This window comes from Diorhabda sublineata, chromosome 5, assembly GCF_026230105.1.
Source record: "Diorhabda sublineata isolate icDioSubl1.1 chromosome 5, icDioSubl1.1, whole genome shotgun sequence".
Taxonomy (NCBI): domain Eukaryota; kingdom Metazoa; phylum Arthropoda; class Insecta; order Coleoptera; family Chrysomelidae; genus Diorhabda; species Diorhabda sublineata.
The window spans coordinates 28,853,396-28,874,899 of NC_079478.1; the positions used below are offsets into that span (position 1 = coordinate 28,853,396).

Sequence of the window (21,504 nt, forward strand, 5' to 3'; positions counted from 1 at the left end):
TTTACAGAAGACCATTTACGCCGCCATACATATGCCAAGAGAATGTAACAGCTCACCCATGAAAACCCCGATTTTCATGAAAAAATCATAATGAGTGACGAGGCACATTTTCATTTGAATGGATTTGTGAATAAACAGAATAGTCAGTTCTGGGTAAAAGAAAACCCTCAAATCATTCATCAGTCACCTTTGCATCCATTAAAAGTGACACTCTGGTATGCAATTTGGTCATGAGGAATAATTGGACCTTACTTCTTTGAAACTGAAAACGGCGTAACGGTAACTGTCAATGGGGAGCGATATCATGATATGATTGAACTTTTTAACGCCACGACTGCATATTTTGGTCTTGATTAACATGTGGTATGAACAAAACGGTGCCTCATCGCATACAGTCAGGATTACAATGGAGACTGCGAGACCTCTTTCCACAACAAGTTATTTCAAGAAAAGGTGATGTTGATTGACCTTTTACTGCTCCAGACTTCTTTTTGTGGTAATATCTGAAGCGCAAAGTTTATGCAGTTTATATCAGCAAACAAACCAGAAATGCTCGAGCGGCTCAAACAAAATATTCGTGATGAAATAAATGAAATAAATATTTTATTCCATACATAATTGCCGATATTAAATAAAACATTTATCAATACAAGATCCATTCTTTTTCATTTAATCAAAAATTATAAACAAACAAATTAGTATACCTGCTTATACGTAATTTCAATCGGTTAAGGTACAATATGAACAGTTCACAATAATCTGATTACGAAACATTGTCAACTTTTTAAAGTTGTTTTACGATAATTATGTTTTCTCGTGTTGCAAATCGTTTTTTAAAATTAACTTTTACAAAAATACAAAAAAAACATAATTGAACATTGATGAAATATAATATACGCATAGAAATTGTAAAATCTCGGAATCTACAATTATTCCATGAATCTTAAAAAAACCTTTTCAACCTAACCTTCCGGCAGGCTCCCCGGTGTACTGAGAGCTACAGAAGTTTTGCTTTAGTTTTCCCTTATATCTGAAGGATTAACAATACTTCTCACCCCTCATTATTCCACCCCTACCACAACCTTTACATAATAGTAAAGAAAACAGTTTTTAAAGAAGTTTTAAAAAAAATATTATTTGTTCACTGAATTATAGTTGATCCGTAACTTAAATATATGAGATTGGAAGAAAATTAATTAATTTAGACATTCCACATATAAAATGATATTATTAGTTCATTGTCATAGGCAAAGGATTACTACAGCTATTCCTATTACATTCTAAACAGACTACAATACAATTAAATCCCTTCTCCTGCAACCATAAAATGCTTCGAATCCAGTATTGCATGTGCAAAAAATCATTTTTAAAAAGGTTTCTAAGGCTGATAACTGTGTCATTGATTGTGGTGTCAGTATTTCCCAATGACATTTCCAATCCTATTATTCTGGTGACATTTTTTTTCCTTGACATACACTCACAAATACAAGTACTTTTTGTAAGATCCGCAACCACAGTAGGTGAAAAATAGTTTACCACAGCCATTTTTAAGAGTTTCTTCTATAAATGAGATATGTCATTCTATATTTAGCTTTTTTTGAGGATCATCGTATAAGGCAAGAATGTATCTAACTCCAGCACCATTAGTAACATTGTGTCCATTTTTTTCCTAACACATTTCTGCCACATTGGTAAAAAACGGACGTCGTGTTACAGTCAGTGAAAGCATGTAAAAACAATATGCTTTTTGCATTATGATAAAATTGATCCCAAAAACTTAAAAAAGTATATTTTTTGTGGTATTTTACCTTTGACTGGTTTTCGAAAATTAATTTCTTGATTTTTTGGTGAGTTTTAGACAAATACATCATAGCCAACTTACAATTAATTGTTAAATGTTTAGATATAGGTACATTCATTATTTTGCATAGAAAAATACATCAAGAATTGATAATTTTAGGTATAGAGAATGCTGGATAAAAAAGAAATATGTTGGTACTACTTTTAGATACACATATAAAATACAAGTTGATTCATTTGGAAAAACTGAGAAAATAATGTATTAGTATTTTGAATCACCCTGTATCAGATTCAATGAATATTAACGAAATACATAATTTTCTAGATTTTTTACTACTATTCGAATACTTTTACCATAACAGATCGTCATTCCAGATTTTTTTTACATTGTACAGGGTATTCAACTTGTTACCATTTTAATGGAAAATTAGTTATAATATAGAATACAGCACAACCCTACATAAATGTAATGAAGAAGTCATTTCACTCAAAAACGTGTAGCTTTGATGGCACACCCTATAAGATTGCGAATAATTTCAAAATGTGAAGACTAATAATAACTATAAACCCTCAAATTTTCAAATTAACATCTCAAATGACAAAGGAGGCATTGAACTTTATCACACTTATCAATCACCCTGTATTATCCTTTATGATGCATAATGGAATTCCAGTTCTTTTTGTATAGGCCAGGAATTAGCGGTGAAAAAACGTGGAAACAGTGGAATTTTGTTAATCAACGTCGATTTCTATGAAAATTTGGACTTAAGCTCTACTTACCCTTTATAGTAGAGAATTTGAAAATCTTGGATTTTATCATGTATTTGAGTAAAATACTGAATTTTTATATCTGTTGATATTCTCAGACAAGTTTATGATTAAACAAACTCATACAAACCCTCCAAAGACCATCCTCTGAGGGTAGTAATATTGAAAGATTTTTTTTAGACATTCATTATAATCCCAATTTTCATGAAAATTTGAATTCAAGCTCTACTTACCATCTTCTAAAAAATCTTCCCTGTGCCGAACTGGGCTTTTTATATTTTGGGAGATGTAAACTATCCCTTATTGGAAAAAAATTTGTCATCACAGTTCAAATGTATTTTTCGTAAATCTTTTGACATTCTCAAACACTTTTATGATCCATCAGATTCATGCAACTCCTCCAAATCGTCTCCTAATCATATGAAAAGATAAAAAATATTGTGAACGATTCTTATATAATTAAAAATTATTCTGAAATGTATTTACATTGAATTGAGAATATTCCATCAATATTTTTAAGAAGTGCTGTTTTTTAAATATTTCAACCCTTATGAAACCCACCTTCGTTGACCAAAATTTTCAAAATTGCATAAATAATAAAAAGATAAAAATGGAAATATTTTTTATTTAGAAAATAATATAAAACAATTTTGAATAATTATATTTCATTATCACTAATATCTTCGTCCTTTTCTCGTTCGTGTCAACAGTTGCTCGATTTAAAAAAAAAGCAGCTGGATTTTCGATAAAAACTCGCTCAAGTTTTGAGTTAAAAACTTTTTTAAACAAGCATTTTGTAGAGAATTTCAATTTATTCAACATCATATCAAATAAAACTTTTTTAACTTTCCGGTTTGGAAAAGGTGCAGCTCAAAGGGGTTGTATAAGCAACATTTGGTGCGCGAATGCAAACATCGAACAATTTTATGATTTGAAAAAGCTCAAAATTTTTCTAAAGAAAAACCCTACAATTAATATTTGAAACATTTTCTCATAACATGAATAGTTTTTGGGTTTATTTTTTTTTTCGGAAATGCAGTGTTCAATTTAATAAATTATGGTACCTTGCCAACTATGCAATACCACAATAATAAAGGTAACTAATTTTAGCTCCAACAATATACGTAAGGTGTGTTGTCCTCAAGAGCCAATGATACTTCGTGAGAATACATTTTCGGAAAGTCCTATGCTGCGTCATACTGGTAACCAAAGAGATACAAACGTACCGTTTTATGTGCATCACAAAGATTTCAATATAGCACCGAAAACCAGTGACGATTTTGCTGTTCGTAATTATCAGTCATGGAAAAACTGGGATACTCCCCAAAACAAGTTTCCTTTGAGACGTAAGTTATTTAATAAGATACCTATTATGAGTGAAGTAACTTAATTTGCATATTCGATTTTATGAGGCATATTTTTTAAGTAAGTACCGTTTTGCAATTCCGCCGCCGCAGCCCCAAGGTCGGCGTTCCGCACATGTGCGCTTGTTACCTACACCTCTTGTCTACGCACTGACGCCATTACAGTCTGATTCTTCATTGTGTAAGTTGTTTACTGAGTGTTTAAGATACCTCCGATAATCGTGAGTTCCGCCGATTGTGAAGTACGGGCTGTTAAGCGATTTCTTAGTGCTAAAGGCGTAAAACCGATCGATATTTATCGTGAGATCTGTGAAGTTTACGGACAAAACATTATGAGTGATGGAATGGTAAGGAAATGGGTGAGAGCATTTAAAGATGGCTGCACAAATGTGCATGATGAAGAAAGGAGTGGGCGTCTTTCGGTCGTTAAAGAAGATTTGGTGCAGAAAATGGACGAAAAGGTGAGAGAAAACAGACCTTTTACACTTTCATTATTGTGAGACTACTTTCCTCAAAATTCTCGAAGTGTTTTGTATCGCATTGTGACCGAGAACTTGGAATACCGGAAATTGTGTTCACGTTGGGTTCCAAAAATGTTGACGGATTTGCACAAAACTCAACGTTTAGGCAGTGCAATGACTTTCCTTGAGCGGTACCACAATGAAGGTGAAGATTTCTTAGACCAAATTATTACTGGTGACGAAACATGGGTGGCCTACGTCACACCAGAATCGAAACAATAATCCATGGAATGGCGACATTCATCATCACCCAAAAAAAGTAAAGTTTAAGCAAACAATTTTAGCCCGGAAAATTATGTGCACAGTTTTTTGGGGCAGAAAAGGAGTATTGCTAGTGGAGTTTCGGCCCCGTAATGAGACAATCAATGCAGCGTCTTATTGTGAGACATTGAACAATCTGCGTCGTGCAATCCAGAACAAAAACGTGGCAAGTTAAGTAAAGGTATGGCAAACTCTAGATCATCCACTCTACAGCATTGATCTGGCGCCCAGCAACTAACATTTGTTCCTGCACTTGAAGAAACACCTAGGCGGTCAGCGTGCGTCTTCAAGACGATAACGAAGTCAAAACAGTTGTGATACAGTGGTTAACAAGTCAGGCTGCAGAATTTTATGAGGAGGGTATTCAAAAACTAGTGCCACGTTATGACAAGTGCCTCAATATTCACGGAAATTATATAAAAAGTAGATTAAGGTAGAGGCTTTTATGTGAAAATAAAATTATTGCGATATCTTTGCACTTCTTTTTTTAATTCTAAAACGTTACTTACTTAAAAAATATCCCTCGTATTTTCTCAATAGTGGCTAAGGATTTTTATAAATATGTACAAGAACACAAAGTAAAAATAATAGTTATATAATTATAGAAGTAAAAAGGTTTGTTCCAACCCATCAAAAAATCGTCCTTGGTACGGTAACAAGGCAGTTACGGGCAGTTACCGTTATACGAACGATTCTGTTTTGCGTTCCAACCGACTCGACTTGGTATCGTTTGTGAACCGTTTCAGGGACGGCCTCTTCTGCACTTGGCTGATAGCAAGTACTCTTACAAGAACCGTGCATAGCCGGAGATTGCGCAAGAAAATATCTATACACGCTTCCGATAACCGTTCCAAGAACGGTCCCGACTAGCAGGTTGGAACAAACCTAATGTCTACAATCTCACATCAGTCCAAAAATTGAATTCTAGTATTTTTTAATATCATTCACGATTTTCAAAAGAAAAATTCATCACAAACATACCAAAAGAACAATAATATCAGAGGATAATTTTGGTAAAATTTGTAGAAAGCATCACTTCACGTTAGTCAAAATGGATATAATTATTATTAATTAATCAATTATATATACCACTCTACGTGAAATTATTTTCTTTTCACCGTTTTCTTCCACTGTCAATCTACCTAATTGCCAAAAGCAGCCAACTTATTATTTGATTTGATCAATCAATTTTTAAAAAAACAAATATCATCGCTATGACAGCGCCGAACCATCTGCCACCAAAATTATTATTTAATTTTGACATGACATAATTGAATAATATTCATTCGATTTTCAACATTATGCCATTGACAATAGTCATTACTGGTCAATATCAATAGATTATGTTGTGGAGAAAATTAATGAAATAAATCTTATTTTATTGCCAAATGCTGCTCAGCACGTACTGAGACGGTTCAATTGAACGATATGATAGGATAGTAAGGGCAACATCTCCAATTTGGAAGTTCTTATATTTCTAATTCTGCTCTTCTGCACGTGCTCGAACGTCTCTTCTTCTCTTGAGTTTTGTGTCCACTGATTAGTCAAATGGTCTCTTGGGTTGTGTGTTTCATGAATTTAAGTATTTTTTTTATTTTCATTGATCTTTGGTCAGATCACAATGGATATAATGCAATCACTTCTCTTTAACCATATATCCTGATGTTTAGCTTTGATTTCTATGTATGAACTGTTCGAAACTGTCCTTTGGCTTCCCCTCTCCTCATCTTATTTTTGAAGGTCTGTCTGCTTTAGGTTTACTTTAGTGTCACTAATCCAGAAGAGTGCTCCGTGACAGCTCATCAACTCTTTTGATTTTATAGTTTTTGATGCGATTGGGTTTAAGGCAGCTTGGTTATCAGTGCAGATTGTTGTGTTTCTATTCAATTCACCACTTTCCTTTAACAATCTGGCAGCCTCTTCCATTGCGTAGATATCCATTTTTGAGTCTGTACCACTTCCGAATGTCAATGTCCTTTAAAAACACATCGGCATCTGTTCAATGCTTGTTACCGAACAAACTGTGAAGATTGATGTCTTTTGATCGTTTATAACGGATTTTCAAACATTCTTTTTATTGTAGGAATGTTTATCTTTATTATTCCCTTAATCATTTCTTTTGCCTCTAAAGGTTGTTTTCTTTTAACCAGAGAAAGCTTTATGAAGTTAATTTTTGATCCTGCGGAAATATTTAACTGCTCAAATTTCCAGTTGAGGTTATCAAGTATCAGTATCAAGGTCTAGGTAATATCTACAAATTTATCTACTTACTTTCCTGTCCAATGTGTTTAACTTCTTCATTATGCTTCCGCAGAATTTCATCCACGACAGGTATCATTTTCTATTTACTCATATACACAAGTCAATTTATGTTGAGGAAGTTTTTTTATGGAGACATTTCTGCTTTCACATTTTGAATTGTTCTTGATGTTTCGACATTTAACATAATATCAACTTTTATATCATCTTCATCTAAGTGCAGCTTTCTTTTTAACGGTTTGATATGTCCATATTTTCTAAATGACGCCTGTATTTTAGAGACAATCTAAGTAAAATATCAAGGGACTCTAGTTACCTCTGATTCAATAGGTTTTCTGTGATAAACTGAAGAATTAATTTTTCTATTAGGTATCTATAATGTTAATGCAAAATATCCACAAACCAACAGATGTCAATATCAATCGGAATTATTTACAAATTTTGTTTAATTATTGAACTCTGTAGAAATTCTCTAGTTATTTAGTATTTTCATTTTTAACCTTTCTTAGTTGTTAGTTTTATTAATTACGTATAAACGTACGTCCAATTTAGGTGGTTAATCCAGAACATATAACAAAAGTCCACAAATTGGTTATATGTAATCGTAAATTGAAATTGCGTGAGATATCTGAAGCCGTGAAGATATCAGAAGGCAGTGTGTTTAGAATTATGCATGAACATTTGACCATGAGAAAGCTTTGTTCAAAGTGGATGCCGTGTTTACTCACAGTCGATAAAAATTAACAACGTGTTGATGATTCAGAGTATATGGCCATGTTTGCACGTAATAAATCAGATTTTCATCACTTCGAAATCAAACGATCAACAACTGAATGAGTAGACTGCAGCCGGTAAGCCACGACCGAAGCGTCCAATGCACAATACTACAAGACTACCTCCAAAAGAAAGAGACAATCAATAGCGAATTGTTGGATCACTTGATTCAAAAATCAAGGAAGATCGGCCTCATTTGTCGTAGAAAAAACCACTGTTTCACCAAGACCAAGTAACGATTCACAAGTCGATAGATATGATGGTTAAATTGAACGATTTACACTTTGAATTGTTTCCTCATTCATCGTATAAACCAGATCTGGCCCCCAATGAATAATGGCTATGCACTGATGTGAAAAAATTGCTCGCTGGTAGGAAGTTCAGCTTAAATGAATAATTGATTGCTAAAACTGAAGCCTATTTTAAGGTAAAAGACAAATTCTTCTACAAACATTACACGGAGAAGTTAGAGAACTGTTGAAAGTGATTCATTGTGTTCTAACTGCTTCATATTTTCAGTTCAAAAATTCATTATGTGCCGGTGCATAAAATCTCATTGTCACTTATATTAATTACTGCGCGCTACAATGTCGAAACTTCTTTATTAGCTGCAATCCTAAATCATATAAGTGGGTCTTATACATTACAGCCCGAAGGATCTATTGTATCCTTTTTTCTTGATGTGGAATTGGGGGATTCTCACTGTTTATAACTTATCTATGAATTCCACTTATTCCAGAGGATATGAGATCTTTCTAGATGCCAAAAATCTTTGTTTTCTTTTTCATACTATACCAGATGTGATGCTCAGGAGCTCTGTCGTTTCTCGTACTTGGAGAAAATGTGGATAAAGTTTGTGTTGTCTACGTTGTTAAATAAGTTGCTAATCTAGCGTCTTTAGAAGTTCTTTCGACTTCAGAAGTTGACATGTCTCACCGTTTTTTATAATTTTCATGATTAAGTTCATGTGTCCTTACCTAACAATCTTCACACAAATGTAAAAGTTCATTTTAAAGGATTTAGGTATCCACAGAGACCTCAATAATTTTGTAGAATCCGGTCAGTCCAGTAGATAAAATGTTTAATAATATAAAATTTGCATGATTGCTGTTCCGTTTGATAACGGATTTGTAACTTCCTTATTTATTACATATTATACATCATGAAGTAAGTATTTCGAATATCTTAGAATAATGTTATTTATCCACGTAGAAAAAGTATTTTCCCTGTTTATGAGTCAAGGTGACAAGCATTTTTTCATAAAAGACGAATTAATAATTCTATTGAATAAGTAATAGAGTTAAGAATTAATATATTTTTTTAAAGTCTGATTTTAAAATAGAATGACTAATGGCTGGAAATAAACATAAACAACCGCAACTGGTAATTCCGTAACTTAAGTCTCATAAAGTGAAATTTAAATATTAGTATAGTTTCCAATTTTTTATTTTTAACGTTACCAAAGTTTTCTTCGAAATGAGCAGGTCATCCACTATTCTACATTTTAAAAATTTGGCTTTTTTCAACAGACCATTGTTTGATAATTGCTTGGAAAAATTATCTCCAGTTTGTAGACCAGGGTAAAAGCTTCTCGAAATATTAAATAGTGAAAAAAATAATAGTAGAATGAAACCTATTGAAAAAGTATAAAGACTATAATAAAAATGTAAGTAAAAAAACGGTTTTCGTGATTTCCGGCAAAACTACAAGACCTATGAAAAAAAGTCTAATAGCATAAGTAATAATGAAAAGATATACAACTTTTGAATTCTTTTTTCACATAACCCCAAAATTAATGTGAAAAATTCAGAAAGCCAAAATTGAAATATTTATTTTTTCACATTATTTTAACATAATATCGTAAAAGCACCCTAATTTTCAAACGAAAATTCTCCCGTCAAAATATCAGCTTTTTATAAAAAGTCGGTGATTCGTCGAAATCTCTTCTTATTGATGGTGTAAAAAAATATTACAATCACCATGGTAAACTTTTTTAGAAAAGGCAAAAAAATTCGCATCCGAAAATTTCATTATGTATAATTTTTAGATATTTATCAAAATTTTACACTCCAATTACTCATCTTTAGCAATGTAACATGAAATCTCACGTTTTTCGTGTAATGAGAGTGAAAAAATTGAATGAATAACTAAAAATTGTACATAAAGATGAAACAAAAATTCGGATGCGAATTTTTTGTTTCTTATTTTTTGCTTTTCTGAGAAAATTTCCTACAGTAATGGTAATATTTTTTTACGCCTACAGGAAGTAGAGATTCCAACGAACTTTTTAAAAAGTGCAGATTTTTCAACGGGAGAATTTTCGTTAGAAATTTGGGGTGCTTTTTCTATAAATGTCAAAAAAACGTGAAAGTTTCATATTTCAAATCAAATAAATTATAGTGAATTTGGGACATAAAAAGGCAACTTTTCACAAAATTTTGTGAAAAAAAATGTTTTTTTATAAAAGATATAAATTACAAACAGAAAACTTGGCTTTTTAAATTTTTCACATGAACATTGAGGTTATGTGGAGAAAGTGTAAACACAAAAGTTGTAGACTTTTTTCTATAAGACTTATAGTTTTGCTGGAAATCTAATTAAACTATTTTTCACCATTAAAAACTTACCCTTTTTCCCTTCACTGCCTTAGAACGCCCGTAAATTATTTTTCCTTTTATTTTTATCATATTCTCCTCCTTTTCCAATTGGTTTCATCCTACAATTATTTTTTTTAGTTTCACAAATTAGCGACCCTGGTCTATGAATTATTTCAATTGAATAAATGAACAATGAAACGAAAGGAATTCAAAAATAGGTATGCCCTTCTTTGATTATAGTTTTCTGGTGATATTTGACAAAATCTTGGAACTTTGTGCCTTCAAATTATGAAATTTGTCAGAATTTATACCACACATCAGTTAAAGAAAACCCTAGATGGGTCGTACCCGACCTCAACTTAGTAGTTATGATAATACACTCCACCTTAGCGTTAGAGTGTGAAATAAGTTAGATATTCTCGTTGGGAATAAATAGATTCAATTGCGACCAAGAACATCTACAAATATGAAATTGAAATAACTTTGTATTGTAAAAAGATTATTTACTTTTTTTCATTAATCCTGTATTCGTTTTATTAGTTTCCGTTTTAATTTAAACGATAATCAATAACATAGTAATTTAGTAATATTATTACCTCATAAAAATATAGAAAGAAAGTAGCTGATATTGACCGAGGGATCGGAGACATAAAAGCTCACACAGACATAACACAAAGTATAGAAATGAAAACAGACAATGAATCAATATTCGGTAAAATAAGGATAATTAAGTTTGTATGATCATGTTATGAGAAGGGGAAAAGGACTATTAATACGGCAGATATATAAAGGAAGAAATAGCTAGAAAGAAGGACTTAGAAGGAGCAGGGGACGAGAAATTAAGGTGACGAGGATAAAATCGAAGGACAAAATGGCAAAAAACGAAATAAAAGATACAGGATAGTGTTGTAGGAAAAGGAGCCCACGTATTTACTTAACTCCAATAAGGCCCATACCTAAAATGATAAAAAATCAGAATCAAGTGTTAGTAAATATTACCTCAGTAGTTCATATCTAATACAAAAGATTTTCATCATTGTTGAAATTGCTGCTACAGTAAAATTCTTAACGTCCGCTCATAACACTCGCGATGCGTCTCCTAAAGGATCTAGACATAAGTCTTAGTAAGTGTAGTGCTAGCCATCAACAATGATTTTTTCAGTGGCTTCCTACGTTTCCTACAAAATGGATGTATTTCCAGTGACGTTTATACCTGAAACGGGATTTCCTGGAAGTTTTTTTTGTCTCAGGTACCCTATAAAAGTCACTATTAATGATTTTTTTTTTAGATTTTAACTTCTGTATACCTACAATACTATATAATACGGAAATTATCGATATTTTGCACACTGCGTATGACTTGACTATAATCTATTACGATCACGTACCCAACAGTTGCTACTGGAATACCAAATTTAACACATTTACGAAAAGAAGACAATCATCATTTATTTAGTTTCACCATTCTCTCTCATCTCTGCTATCAACTAAATACTCTATCTCAATTTTAATGGGATATTACTTCACAGGAATGAAAGTTGAAATCGCCTTGGTTATCATGACGCGCAGAATAGAGATTTCAACTTTCGGTCCGTGTAATGTATAAGATTTTTCTTAGTACCTCTGTCGAACGCGCGTACTTAATTGCAGAGTGAAAGTTAAACATTTACTTTCGCCTCGGGCATCATGACGTTTGGCCCGTAAAATGTAATGCACCCTTATACTTTTTATGAGAAGTAAATGTTAAATTTCAGTCCCGGGGACGAAAGTAGGTACTTTCGACAGAGGTATGAATAAAAAATATTTTACAACCCAATATTTCACGAAACACGATCTAAAATATTTGTTGATATGCGCGGATCTATATGTTACAAAATTTATTTAAAATATTTCTGCTCTTCTCGAACTGCTACTGAGTAAGTGCAATTTGTTGCTGAAACGTAAACTTTTTGTTCATTACTTGAGCTTGAGACTGTTGAAACGCTATTTTAATATCTCGCATGATCAAGTAGTTACAGTCAGTCTGCTGGAGCAATCCTATATTCAATTTTCTACTCATCGGGTTCACTGCGTTATTCATTTTATATTAATCCTCACTTCCTTTTGCTCGCCCCTAAAATCTAACGAACAGAAAGGAGAGTCAAGGAAAGTGGGAGGACAAGGACAAGAGAAAAAGTGCATAATAATATATTACAATTAAGTTTATACAGTTTTTGATTTATTTTATGTTGTAGTAAGCTGGTTTCATTTCTAAGTATTTAATATGATGTATTTGTTTTCCACGGCTTTACATGATGATTTTTAATATTTCTTTCTGTTTTGATCAGATGATCAATGAATCAATGGATCTTTCAGGTATCAGTGAGTCTCCACCAAGGTGGACCGAGAAGAAACATTTTTTATTTAGAAGTGGCACGAACATTTTGCGATAAAAAAATCGGTTGATATTTTCCGGTTACACATGGGTCTTAAAATTTGACAAAATATGAAACAACTTCATTTTCGTGATTAGCCCAAAAATATTGAAAATCTTTCTTATTATATACGTAGCATTTTTATGTTATTCCAAACGAAGTCGAAATATGCTATATCTATCATAAAAATATGTTGGTGTTGATCTTCCATCTGTTATATTACCACGTAATTTCTAACTCGTAAATCTTACAAAATATAGTTAATTATCTACCACACTATTGCGTATCATTTTGACGATTCCCATCATCAACATAATCACGAAAACTTGTCTGTGTGCTAATGGAGACTTGAACGTCAAGTTCACCAAGCACAAGTTGTCTCAACAGTATCTCCGTAGTGGATAACATCGTTCGGTTGATTTTCAGTTTGTGTTAAAACTCCAATTCAAATGTGTTTAGTTCTTAGAATATTATTCTGTGTTAATTTTTTAATTGTTGGTCGATGTCAAGGTTAGTAGCCTGTTTTGTACAATTATGCTTAATGGCCAATATAAAAATATATTTAATAGCTTAGATTTCTCGTATGAATAGTTATGTTCTGATTATTGAATTATTCCTACTATGTATCATTTATCATATAACTCCATCAATGGTTTTTTTTGAAATAGTAGGTAGTAGACCATTTTAGCACTTATTTATATTCGCACATAATATAACCAAATCATAACAAAACAAAACTGGTTATTTTATAAATTATGGTCATCGTTGCTGATTTCATAGTATTTGCAAATTGTTATTATTAGATGAATATACACTATAGTCTAAGTAAAGTCTACTTTCAATATCCCTAGTTGGGATGTTGTTCCAACTAGGGATATTAAATAATAAATAAAGAAGTCAAATAGTCCAGGCGCTGGATGGAGTTGAGTATGCAAAATGTGAGGACCGGGGCAACTATGCTCAAATTCTTTTACCTGAGACCCTAAATAATAGAAAATCACATGTTGCCGGCAGATGTGCTGGTCCGTTTCCCTTCTCCCTGCTCGGCACGTTGCTGAGTCATAGCGCTTGGAGTAGTCAGTAGAAAAGAATTTGTAGCCCATATTTTTGCGTATTTAAGTAATAACATTTAAGTTTTTTCGTAATCTACTGTTTTATTAGTGTTATTTATTTAAATAAAAGCGTAGACAATGTCACTACAAGTGATAAATCTCAAGAAGCGAAAGATAAATGAATTGTAGTGTTTGTTTTGTGATGAAACGGGTTATTTAGTGAAGAATCCAAAACCACAAACGTTTATTAGTATTAAAAAAGCAGCGGATCGCAGAAAAGATGATATTAGTAAGAAAATGGAAAGTGATACAGACTTTACTGCACACAATTGTTCCTGGCATCGAGCTTGTATTGCAACTTATATTACTGAAGAGTAAATAAGGCGTCGAGAATTAGCATTACTAAAGCAGGAGAATGCCTCTACTTCCACCCCCTCTACAGAAGCAAATATGTTCGTCGGTCATCAAGAAGTGAATTAAAACTAGATACGAAACAGACATGTTTATTATGTGATAAACAAACAAAAAATAAGAACAAAACTCTTTTTTTATGTTCTGAAACTTCAGCAGCGAACAAATTTTAAATACTGCCCGAAAAAAAAGATGATATTTTCTCAAAAATTAGCACTTGCGAACAATTGTACCCACGACAAATGACCAAGCAACCACTGCCGGAATTGTTGATTCAACCGTATAAATGTGCATCCAATTTTAAAACAATGGCTTGCTCTTGTAAAAAATTACATATTTATTGTATTTCTCTATGCAAATGTATAAATAACGATTGTCAGAATAAAAAAGATTGATAATTTTCATTTTTTTATTTATAATATATGAAAATTAAATTGAATTAAAAAAATTTTTCTATCAATAATAATTATTTTTATTTTTCATTTTCCTGTTGTTTCTTCAACAATCGTTATAATGATATCAAAGTATGTGTTTAGTCCATTTACTAGATGTCTAAGGGGGTGGGGTGTAAAAAAAAATTGACCAATATGGCTCCTGGCAACATCCAGAATCATAATCTGCATGCTTTTCTGAGTTCAAAACCATACACTGAATGCGGTCCTCACATTTTGCACACTCAACTCCATCCAGCTCCCGGTCTAAAACTAGAGATTGTAAATTCAAAATATGATTATAGGCCCACTGTACCTTATATTTCGATATGAAAGTACTTCATACTACAAATATTGAAGCAAAAGCTGATACACAATAATAAAAATATATAAGAAAGAAATTATACGGAAATATCCCCAAAATGAAAACAAACGGACTTACAAGAAAAGTGGTAAACCGAGAAGAAAGTTAATAGGTCAAATAAAAGGGATAGGATATGATAAACAAAATAAAATAATTAAAATTAGATTAGCAGTATACAGGAAAGAATAGAAACATTAGGAAAAAAAGGAGCCGGAATCCTTCTTAGACACCTGGAGAGATAGAAGGAGAAAAGAAGAAGTATTTGAATATTAGACGATTTGTATATATGGATAAATTAGGCACAATTTTCTTAAATACTCAGTTCTCTCTAACTATCTATTTATTTAACTATATATTTATTAACATCCTCTTAATTTTTTTTCATTACCTACTTGATGCAAGCAACATTGAAAAAGAAAACTGAGAGAAAATGTTACTTAACCACAATGGTAATTTGTAAACCCGACGTACTGAGGATAAAAATTACTGTGATAGAATAATTTTCTGTTATTTCTCCATGATAAACATGTTTCCATCTTTCAATCTCTTCTGTATCTCCAGTGCAGTCTTATGGTTTTCAGTTATGAGAGAGGTATTTGAAGTTATTAACATGCTCGAAGGTGTAGTTATCTAGCGTAAAAGCTGTCATGTCTGAGGAGTCTCGGCTGCGAGACATGACCATGTACTTCGTTCTAGCTTCGTTCGAACTGACCCTGCTCGATTGTATTTTTCATTGTATGACCGGAAGTCCTATCTAAGCTCTAATTCCCTTCTTATCAGGACAACATCGCCAGCGTAGGCCACCTTCGGTCTTAATCGGTCGAGTAGGGTTCTTCCCGGGTTAGTCTCCAGCCTCCTAAATATTATTTTCGAGGTGAGGTTAAACAGAATACAAGAAAGAGCACATCGGCGTGATGTTGTGCCGGCTACCTTCAACTTGGTGTTGTATAGGGTCTGGCACACCAAGAATACTTCATGAAGGTAACTTTTTCTACGCTGCCTTAAGCTTGCCGGTACTCTATGAACACTATCCACCTTTATGTTTTATTTGTGTCAGTTCTAAAGGAAATAGGTCACTCATTTACTTTTCTTATGAAATTTAATACCATGTGACATGTTCTTTAAAAAATTATAACATTTACTAATTCCTGACGTTGAGATAGCCACTAATAATAGAAATTCTTCTATGTTACTCTTCTATTTGTTTTAAATAAAATAATTTACTTCATGTTTTAATCAATATTCTTTTATAAAAATTGGTACTTCAGTGTAACCCACCTGTAATTCTATACTTTTGTGACATTATATTCAATAATTTGATATTTACGGATTAAATAGCACGGTTCGCCACATTTATAATTAATAGCAGGTTACAAATACAGGTTACTTACTTGGAAATTCCATTTAGAAATAATTCGTTGAATTCATGTAAAATACCCGTTTACCGTTTACGAAAGTAAACAATAGTTGTAACGAGTTCACGTGTTTCATTTTGAATCTCAATTTACGTCCCATTGTTAATAAAGTATTCAATATTTGAATGATCAAAGTAAAGTCTATTTTTAGTACGTTGTGTATTGGTTTCGTTGTCTGTTTTTCTGAAATTATTTTCAAAAAATAACATTAATTTCGTATTGTATCAAATTAAAAATCAAAGTGACGTGTGGAATTGTATGACATCAGGGCGCGACGGAATGAAAATCGGATTTTGATGAAATATAAAAAATATGCTACATCCCTCAAAAAATCATTTCGAGAGCGCCATGAAAACCTAAACACCAAGTTGAGAATATAATGATGTTGGAATTAGACGTAAGCAAGTCTCATAAGCTTGAGATTTTTGTTCCAAGGTTTGGAAATAGCAAATCATCGGCTACATGAAGAGATTTTGCTGAAGTGTTCAGGGTTTTGTGAAAATTCGAACGGAGAGATTCAATAATACAAAATTGCAAGATTTACAATATCTACAATAACGTTTTTTAAATTATTAATCTCAGGACATCGAGTAAAATGATCGATGACAGTTGAGCAATATCCAAAAGAGCGTGTAATTGGAATTGAACCAATCAAATCGATGTGAATACATTGATGTTTCAGAAATTCCAAAAGGAGCATAATAGAGTAAGAGGGGAACCAGGAATCGGCACAAGTTTGATGCGGAATTTTTATTTAGTAATTCTCTTGAACACCTTTTTTCAAAACATAAGCGATTCGAAATTGAGTAATGCGAAAACTCTTCGAGAAAAAAAAAACGTAATATCCATTTTCTTGTAAATCAATTGCACATTTTGACGGTTCGCTTTGAAATCCTTAACTTAGAATAATAGTTCTGTAAAAGTCTAAATTCCTACAACAAACTTCAACGCCATAGAAATCAGAATCAGTATAGTCTAGAGAGAGATAGGGTTGTGCATAACGATGTTTTTTCTCTTTCTATTAGCATTTCAGGTCCACTTTAAGAAGCTCTCAAACCTCGCTCTCTATAGTCTTGAGATTATTTTCAATATTAACCAATAGAATTACTCGAGGAACGAATAACTTTTACAACTATTAAATAATTTTACGCTTGTGATGCCTTGAATTGAAACAATGTTCATGCGGAAATTACAAATATATCCAAATTCAGAATCACAGACCGTTCTTATGAGTATACAATATTTTTTAATTAAGGATGTGTTGTAAATGCATTGACTAATTTTTGCCTGTCTTTCACACATTCTAAAATTTAGCTAAGGAGTCAGGTATAATCGGGCATAAATCTGAAAAATGTATTAACGACACGACAGTCTTGTCTGCTGTAAGGTTAACCGGAACCGTAGTTAATTAAAATATTTTCTATGATCAGAGAGATACTTTCACTTTACGTATTTAGCAACAATAAACATTCTAAGTGATAATTTGCTATGGAACTAGATATTATGATTACTTCTGAAATTGTTCGTCTCAAAATAAAAGATGTCTCCTATCGAATTAGTCAACATCAAGAAATTCATGCACTCAACATTAAATATGATATTAATAACTTGAATAAAATAGGAAATTTTAAAATTAACTTATTTTTTTCTTAAATCACTCTTTAATTAAAACATAAGTCATTTTCCCTTGCCATATGTACAAGGACTTTCGAAGTCAACAACTATCGAATTATTTCAATATATAAGCCATAAAGAACGTATATATAGGGCAGACATCTCAGTATGTAGAAAAGAAGCCATAAGGTCATCAATACGATAAAAAGGAAATAAAACTGAATTAATGATCCGTCAAATATTAAAAAAACATACATTCAGTTATAAAGATTCAAACTTTCTTAAAACGAAATCAAATACACGAAAAAAATAATAAAAATAATAAATGATAAGAACACCTAAACAATTTCAGTAAAATTTATAGTCCTATTTTATGAATTTTATTGCAAGTTGATTAATGACTGCAACATATTTTGAAGGTGTGAGAACTGAGAAAAAATTTTACTTATCAAAACATTTTTTCTTTATTATTTTCATTTCGATATACTTGATGGAGATGATCTATTGACTAATATAATTGTCAGGGCCAAGTCATATTTTGATCAAAACCGAAGTAGGTTGGAACGTCAATCTTTACACGATATGTTGAACTGATTTTCATAGAAAATAGACCTTAAATCTAAACAAATTATCACAAGAAATGTTTAAAAAGGTCTAAGAAGTAATAAGGTAAAGAAAATTATATCAAGGAATTCGAAAGAGTGTTTCTCAATGAAGGGACATGTTCGATGGATCATGTCAATCAGTCGGCGAGGAGTTTCAAATTCTTCTTCAATCCCAGTTCGGAGATCGGAAAGGGTGCTTGGTCCTCTTGCAAAATGCGGTCCTTGAGAAGGCTCCACGGGAAAAAATCACAAGGTCTCAGGTCACATGACCGTGCACGCCATTCAACGAATCTTCGTCTGCCTATCACTTCCCCAAAATTACCATTAATATACTCCCGCACACATAACACGCTTTCTTGAAGCGTGAACTTGTCTGAAACACGAACATGCTTCGTATTTTTTTTTCGACAGCGCTGTCAGACTTATGAGCGTAGCCGGAGACGTATACCGATTTTTCGAAAGCGCTGTCTGACTCATTCCGACATATGTATATTTTCTCACGACCGACATTGGAAGTATTCACATTCTCCACATTTTCACACGACACTGTTATACAATTTTTATAACACTATTCAAACAGTTTTTATAATGCTAATTTAGATGCGTCCAGATTTTACAGAATCGATCATTTAGTCTCTGCATTTGAGTTTGTGAAAGAATGATTGCGTATAGTTGAGATAAATTGATAAATATGACAATGGTAAAATTTCTCATGGAAAAAATTGGTTATATTGTGGAGAATTAATGGTGAAGTTATAAGCCAGACCTTCTTCTCAAAAAGTGAACAGCTCAATTCATGTAATTTGGTGTTGTTATCGGATATCAAGACAAACTGGGAGTACTAGGCAGCAGTTTTGTGTCATTTTTCAGTGGAAAATAGGAACAGGAGAATTATTGCTCTTACATTTTCAATGATATCGCTAGAAATCATCATCTATTTTAATGAATGATTTCGTACATGATTTGAGGTTGTAAAAGTAATAGTCAGAACTTCTTGGTTCCCGTCTTTGGTTTGACGCAGGATCTTGATACCATTTTCCTAGTGAATGACACTTGTTCATGGTCTCATCGAAATATTGTTAAAAGCTGTGTTATTTCGTAATGGAAATTTAAAACCATCTGTGCCAGTTGCCTACTCAGTGTCAATGGAAGAAACCTACGAAAATAAACTACAACCGCGGCAAGTGACATGTTTTGATGGTGATGATTTAAAATTTTTGTAATTTTAGTTGGAGTTCAGGGAGAAAAGATGCTATTTTTTCTGGTTTTGTGGGTCTTTCACGAAATGAATGAACAGTATATGAGGTCGAAAAGGAATGAATATCAACCGGGATCTCAAAATGCTAAGCACTTATATCCAAAAACGTCTCACATTAAACTTTACATTTTACAAGACAAAAAATCATTATTATAAAAATTATCCATACCGGCGATTAACCCAAGAAATTCCATTTATCAGTGATGCGTTCGAAAATAAATCTTGAATACTTTTATAACCTCGTTACAAAATGATCCTCTGATATTTTAAGCGTATTAGTGTCCTTACAATAAATGTTGATGCCCAGAATGCCAATTTATTGCAAATCTTGTGGGAATATGAACTTTCGCAGATGAATTGAAATATGATTGAATTTGAATAACTGCAAACAAATTGATAATAGTTGAAAAAATTTAACATTAACATTCAAAAATATCTTGACAATGAATCCATTCCCGTTACTTCTTTAGATACTGGTCCTGTACCAAATCCATTCTATTTACCGGATAATTTGGATGGTAAGTGTCTTGTTAACACTTGCATGCGTTACTTTGAATATGTAGTAACCTAGGTTTCATTAACTAGTTTACAAATTCTGATGATATTTTTCAGTATATTTCAAGTATGAGAAATCCAAACGCGTAAACGTATTTTTTAAAGGGCTCCCTACCTGAAGTCTGAAAAACTAATAACAGGCCGATTAGCATTGGCATCTGATGTATTTCTAGATCCAGAAATGGAAATGAGAAGACGATTTAGTGATCATTATTAAGATTATTTGCGAAACAAGTAGTGCTACTTGAATATTTATATCAAACATCTATGTATATTTTTTGTGACTATCTTTATTTTATTATGGATATTGAATTACTTTGGTTTAACGGAGAAGAATTTTTAGAGGTTGACAATTCGTTACGGTGATTCTTTTATTAATTCCTGTCATGTTTCTGATCAAAATCTGTCAAAATTTCACATAAATTTGACAAATAGATTAGTGTAAATGCCCATATAATATGCTTTTGTTATTGGGTACATATGGAATGAAAAAATTTCGATTGTTAACTAAATGTTATCTTTTACGACGAAATACAAATAAAAAACCGAGTTTGTAGTTGAGTGAATAGTATATGTAGTCATATGAATGGGGTTCAAAAGGTGACTTTCAAGAGGCATGTTGATGAGAAGTCTCCGTTCGCAATAATGTTAAAGTATTTGGTAGAACATCGGTATTTTCTACAAATATAGAAAGAATAATTTATGAGCACATCGTTCACTTTGAAGAATGCTATTTTGGTTTAATTAAGGATGTCAGAAAACTATGCCTTATCTCATTGTTTCCATACAGAAAAAAATTGCTGGTAAAAAATCTTACTCATTTTTGGAACGAAATCCCCATCTCTCTCTACGGAAACCCGAAGGAACCTCAAAGGCGAGAGCCAGAGGCTTTAATAAAGAAGATGTTAACAATTTTTTCGATCTTTTAGAACGAATTGTCGATAAGTATAAATCTACTGTCGATACTATATTTAATGTGAACGAATCTGGTTTTACCACTTTGCAAAAAAGTCTTGTAAAGGGAAGGACCAGGTAGGAAGG

At 32.4% G+C, this 21,504-nt stretch overlaps 1 protein-coding gene and 1 long non-coding RNA gene across 2 annotated transcripts in view; one reads left to right on the forward strand and one right to left on the reverse strand.

The window, feature by feature from the left end:
* Nucleotides 1–2,947: 2,947 nt before the first annotated feature.
* Nucleotides 2,948–11,371, reverse strand: LOC130443881 (uncharacterized). The gene is made up of 3 exons (XR_008909897.1): nt 11,344–11,371; nt 10,375–10,463; nt 2,948–2,980 (listed from the first exon to the last, which is right to left on the reverse strand). It is a non-coding gene; the product is annotated as an uncharacterized LOC130443881 (long non-coding RNA).
* A 1,615-nt stretch (nt 11,372–12,986) lies between these two features.
* LOC130443879 (phenoloxidase-activating factor 3-like) overlaps nt 12,987–21,504 on the forward strand; it is a 34,280-nt gene continuing 25,762 nt past the window's right edge. Inside the window, exon 1 of the mRNA XM_056778757.1 lies at nt 12,987–13,268. Coding sequence (XP_056634735.1) covers nt 13,208–13,268 — 61 coding nt within the window. The 5' untranslated portion in view covers nt 12,987–13,207. The remainder of the gene's footprint in view (nt 13,269–21,504) is intronic.